Source organism: Lycium barbarum, chromosome 4 (genome assembly GCF_019175385.1).
Source record: "Lycium barbarum isolate Lr01 chromosome 4, ASM1917538v2, whole genome shotgun sequence".
In the NCBI taxonomy this organism is placed as follows: Eukaryota; Viridiplantae; Streptophyta; class Magnoliopsida; order Solanales; family Solanaceae; genus Lycium; species Lycium barbarum.
The window spans coordinates 49,736,016-49,742,048 of record NC_083340.1 but is presented as its reverse complement, the minus strand read 5'-3'; the positions used below and the strand labels follow the sequence as shown (position 1 = coordinate 49,742,048).

Below are 6,033 nucleotides of genomic sequence, written 5' to 3'. Positions count from 1 at the left end.
TTTTCTAGAAGGCTAATGAATCTCACCCTGTCCGTTTCAGAATCATATACTACTAAATATCCTTAGTTTTCACAGAAAAATGTATTCTCCATTATTAGAGGCGTAAAATCTTTTGCTTCAAACTGGAATTGCAGATTTCTAGTGTTCCCAAAAACTAGTATTAATGAGGCAGATTTGCCCAATAGCTGTAGAAGTAGGATTTCACAGATATCAGACTCGATGGACCTGAAGAAAATAGGAACAGTCAAAAGATCGAAACCCCTGGCAGTAAGAACTTGCAACTACTGCTGACAATAATACGATGAAGATAGAGTTAAATCGACACAACGCACAAACAAAAGATGTTCATTTCTTTTTGTTAATCACCATCTTTTCTTTACAGAGGGTATTGCTATTTGCACCTGTTGTTATAGCTGCAGTAGAATAAATAGCAAAAGGAAGCTGATGGTTGGTATCACAAAATTCTAGTTTCTGATAGCATAGCATGAGAAACCTGTTTAACATACAGAAATCACTTGTTTTAGCTGGTACTTGCGGGGAAAGTGCAATTAAGATTTAGACAATGGTTGGTATGGAATTCGTTGATCAGGAACCCCTTCTTCAGACCGTTTGTCTTCAAACCATTTCAGAACTCTTTTCCGAGGAAGATTTGTCACATGCACAATGCTGCTAATCATCGCATTCTGCGTCACAGCAACAAAGAGAGTATAAGGATAACAATGCTCTCTTTCATCCTAGGTATAGCACTTAGCAATTGTATGCAACTACATCACCAACTAAGCCACATATCCATTTAATCATAGAGATACCATTATGAGGAGTCATGAGCCGCATAGACAGTGCAATGTTGGAATGATTTAGCAGTGCCTACTAACATAGATCGGGCTTTCTAAATATATCATCAGTATCCAGCTTATATCAATTAATCATACCACATGCAGTAAAAGAGAAAAAGGTACCACGTACTAATTCAGTCAATTGTGAATTGAAAAGAGAAACATTATCAATTTACAGATCAAACGAGAAGAATCCGAGATCCAACCACTTCAAACTAGTCATCTGGTGCCTGATAATAGCAATTCAAGCATAACTTCAATTATGCACAACAACAACTAATATGCCTTAGTCCCAAACAAGTTGGGGTTGCGGTGGCAGGGTTCAATTATGTGATCCAAGTACTTTAAACTTACTGATTCCTAATAATAGGGGAACCAGAATGCATTTGAACTATGAATAGAAGGGCATAAAGGTATTAAGTTGATTGAACAGATAAATAAACCCGACGTCATTTCTTAGATTTATCAACACAGTACTAAAGTTATTACTATCTTAAATCTCCTGACTTTTGGCTTACAGCCTGCAGCAACTGCTCAATTTACTTTAATTTATTGGCAATTTCTAGTCAACTGTCAACTACAAGGATATTAGAGCAGAACAGATAGCCAGAAATAGGTGTGTCTTAATTTTCTCATCACATCCATGTTCATCCCCAACAAATAAGGAGAATAACAGAAAAAAGATAAACATGAAAACAACAAACAAGTTAAAAAGGGAAATGCACACAGGGAGGGCAGACGTGCTGAGATTTGGATATCGAGAGCAAGAAAGCAGATTTACTTATCCCAGATCAAACTTGGCCCCTAAACTCCAAGGTCGCAAGAGCCACCACTCAACATTGTTGGCCTCAGTCGCGAAAATTTACATTATTTCAGATAGGATCGTTTTCCATTTTCTCACACCCAAGCCCCATTGTTCAGGTGCAGAGTTAAGCAACAATATGCAGAAGCTCTGTATTTTATGAAATTTCACTCACACACTTAAAGACATCGATCACAAATAGAGAAGTAATGGGACTCACAGTGGGGCGCTTTGATCGTCTATAAACTTGTTCAAGGGTTTCTAACTGGACTTTCTTTATCCTCTTTTGAGCAGACCAATTACTTTGCATCACATGAACTGGCACTTCCACGCTAGCCTCTGGCTTCGCAGCATCATTCATCTCTGTGGGAACAACCTCCTGGGGTTGGATTTCAGGCTCTATCATTCTGGGAACAGGTTCATCAGGTAAGGCAGCACTCAGCAACACAAGATTTGGAGGAGGATTGCGAAGTAATTCAAGAACAACAGCTCTATCAAGACATAGCTCAGCAGCAAGATTTTTTATCTGGATGGAAAGAGTAAATTAGAAGTTCTAGAATTAGCAGCACTAGACATATTCTCTTTAAATAGGTAGTAGAGGCAAGAAGAAACAGTTCCACATTTTTCTGCTCTTCCAATTCTGCTACTTATGGTGACTTTATCTAGCGGAAAGCTAAATACCAGATGCAAGATTATCCATAATATGCTCCCTCTAAATTAGTATAGTTTTGACTAATTAATGTCTAGAATATGATTATGATGTGAGCCAAAAGTAGATGTCCAGCTAAATGCTACATAAACGACGCAAGAATGAAAGTACATAGGAAAAGATGAAATTAGCAAAGGTAAGTTTCGCCCAAGCATTTGAAAACTTTAGACACATGGATAGATAGCACCAATTTCCTTAGCACCGTGCTTAATGCTGGAACGTGCAAAGAGCCCAAGTACAACCAAAGTGGCCTTAAAACTCAAGAGTAATGAGAAGCTATAATGCAATTGCGGCATCTGAATTTGAGAAGAATTAATTAAGATTGCAACTTACATTTAACTTACGCTTTCCCTTTCTCAAGGCATATGCCAGTTTCTTAAGTTGCCAAGTTTTCAATTTCTCTAGCATGTCTTCATCTTCATCTTCTTCATTATCATCTTCTTCTACTGCTTCTTCATCTTCAGCCTCACTACTTTCAATTTCCTCTTTGGCAATTGAGTCAACTGCTCCTAGTAGTTCATCATCCTTCAGTGCCTCCTCCAGTTCACGTTCAAGCTTTGCGAGGTCCTCCTCAGTTATATCATCATCATCGTTCAAAGATAGGTCATCATTTTTCAGATCTTCTTCTAGCATCTGAAAGAGTGCCTCAAAAGCATCTTCATCTATGTCACCAACTTCCTCGGTATCTTTCCTAGGTGAATTCTAACACAAGAAGCAAATAACAGACCCTCATTTTTAGTAAACAGTTAGGGCGTGTAATACAAGTATTCAGCTGTTATGAAGAGGTTGCCAATGATATCAAAGTTCATGAGCAAGTATGCGCAAGAAAGCAAAAACACGATATGTTTTTAGGAAACTATTAGTCAAGGAAAATAGTTTGAATATTCAAGTGAAAGATCTCAAAAGATCAAACCATGTTAAAAATCATGTACATTCAGCAGGCTAACTAAAAGGACAGTTGCACTCCACACCCAGAAAAGATGAGACAGGAATACGATTTTATCAGCATGAGAACTGAACGGTATCTTGATGGACATTAACGTGCACAAAAGGGAGTTCATGGGACAGGGTTCTCTTTGATGGATAATCACATGTACCAGAAAAAAATAGCTGCGGAAAATCTAAACCACCTCGTCAACTGTAAATGCTACAGAGTTAGTGTAAATATATGGATTGGCAAATCGCAACTCTATATGTCTATCATATACAATTACACCGAAAAAGATTTGTCTCCTCGTATTGACCCTTATGCTAAAAGCAACATGCCAGTAGATCAAGCTTTGTCATGATTACAGAAAGACGTCACTGCACAAGTAAGTGGACCGGTGCAACAATTGCTGTTGAAATACAAGGTGCAATTTTGTTTAAGATGTTAAATAAAAACAACAGACACAGCAGTATATGATGCTTTCCCTTTGCTGTGTTCAACTACATCAATATGGCACGTGAAGCATTATGCTATTGACTTGGAACCTATTTTTGATAGGTATTGACTTGGCACTACCTGAAACAATCATATCAAATCAGAATTACTCGTGTCTAGGCCCCCATGGGCGCCACCAGCAATAATCGGTTAGCATATGTTTGCAAAGCATAACGTACTTACACATACAAGCACGTTAAAGTTATATAATAATTCAACTGATAAAAGTAAATGATAAATCCATAAACAGCAACCTATATCAGAAAACGCAAGAAAATCGCTTAATGGGGACCACGGCAATCAGTAGAAAATAAACTTTGACACTCAACCTTTTTAACATCACAGACTAGAAAATAATTTTCTTTAACTTCAATTTCTTTTCAATCCTCACTTAATGAATCTGTTTCCTTCTTTATTGGAAAAAATAAAAAAGAATTTTAAAAAGAACTATCATAAATTCTTCTTCATGTGTATTTATTTTAACAACCCAGACTAGAACTATTTTCTCCTAGCACTAAGACATAGTCAAGGAGGCTTTACACCCAAACTGAGCGCCTCTCCGTATTCCAGCTAAAGAACCAACTACCTTTACACCGCTAAGTACTGGAAAATAGAAGTGATATTCAAATGTGAATCACATTTGTAATAACTCAATATTAGGTAACAAATAAACTACTAGTAACATTTTCTCAAGAAAGACACATTTTTTAGTGTCATCTTCCTTCCTATACAGAGAAAATGATTAAATGGTCCTTAAGGTATGGGGGTTGGACTATCTTAGTCTTTCATATATACCATGTAACGAAAATAGTCCTTAATATATAGAAAAAGTGATCATTTGAGTCCTTTATATATACTACGTAACGGAAATAGTCCTTAATATTTAAAAAAAGTGATCATTTGAGTCCTTTATATATATCATGCAACTGAAATAGTAGTATAGAAAAAGTGATCCTTTTAGTCCTGCATATATATACCAGGTAATTAAAATGGTCCTTAATGTATGAAAAAAGTGATCATTTTAGCCCTAAACCTTAAAAGTAATGGATTTTGTTCTTGCCCTGCTTCAATTTTTCCTCCCCCAACCAATTAACCGGACAAGCACATGACCCTTCTAAACCACTGTGTGGGGAAAACATACTATGGGGTCGTTTTGGTACGTCGGATTAGGTGGGATATCCCATAATTAAGTTTGGGATCAAATTTATACTGTGTTGATATAAATTTATCCCAAGATATTCAAATCGTCAACGAAACACATTATAAATTTAACTTCAAACTTAATCCTGGATATCCCACCTTATCCTGTCAAACTTGGGGTTATTTTATCACACCTCTCGGGTGGGGTAAACTAGTTCAAGGATTATAATCCGCGAACCAAACTATCCCCATATAGATAAGGAAAATATAATCTAAAAGAATACCATCTACCTGCAACAACCCTCTTCGTTTATATATCTAATAAAATTCGAGAAAAATGTATGGATAAAATTGGTTAGTAGTAGTACCTTTTTCTTTTTGTTTTTGTTGGAAGAAGTGATAGCAGAATTGGCGCTATTGCTTCGACGACGAGAGAAAGTTAAAACAGATGAAGAGGGACGAGACGAAGAAGAAGAAGAAGAAGAAGAAGAAGAAGAAGAAGAAGAAGAAGAAGAAGAGTGACGTGGCAATTCTACGTTGGTTCTACTTCGAAGATGGTCATTGCTGGAGCAGCGAAGTGTAATGGAAATGCGAAGAGTTGTAGAAGCAGAGGCCATTTTCTGTAAAGCTTCTTCAAGGCCTATCTCAATGCTATCCCAATACTGGCGGACATTTGAAAGGACCTTTTCTTTTTGTCTTTTTTTATTTCTCTTTTTCTTGTAATTTGTTTTAGGGCAAAGGTGCAAATATACTTCTCAGTTTTGAGATTTAGAGTAAATATATCCCCATCACAAAAGTGGTATATATATATATATATATTTCTGATATTACAAAATGGTGCAAATATATCTTTGTCGTTATAAAATGGTGCAAATATACTCTTTTCGCTGACAAAATTTATTTTTTAAAAAAAATTATTTAGGTTGTTTTTCAATTAAAAAAATGTCACGTAACTTTAAAAAATAGGTTTTTTTTAGTAGACATATTTTTCTAAAGCCACATGGTAATTTTTTTTCTGGTGTGTCGAGTCTAGTTCCTTTAAAAAAAAATCTCCTTGACGTTTAAAAAATAAGTCTACCCATTTTTTAAACGAACCAGACCCAACCCACCAAAAAAAAAATTA

General features: G+C 36.1%; 1 protein-coding gene across 1 annotated transcript; it reads right to left on the bottom strand.

The window, feature by feature from the left end:
• Positions 1 to 318: 318 nt before the first annotated feature.
• LOC132636011 (protein OVEREXPRESSOR OF CATIONIC PEROXIDASE 3) lies at positions 319 to 5,591 on the bottom strand. The gene is made up of 4 exons (XM_060352644.1): positions 5,279 to 5,591; positions 2,681 to 3,049; positions 1,859 to 2,164; positions 319 to 683 (listed from the first exon to the last, which is right to left on the bottom strand). Exons 1-4 carry the CDS (start codon positions 5,525 to 5,527, stop codon positions 549 to 551), a joined length of 1,059 nt encoding a protein of 352 aa, XP_060208627.1. The 5' UTR covers positions 5,528 to 5,591; the 3' UTR covers positions 319 to 548.
• Between the last annotated feature and the right edge of the window lie 442 nt (positions 5,592 to 6,033).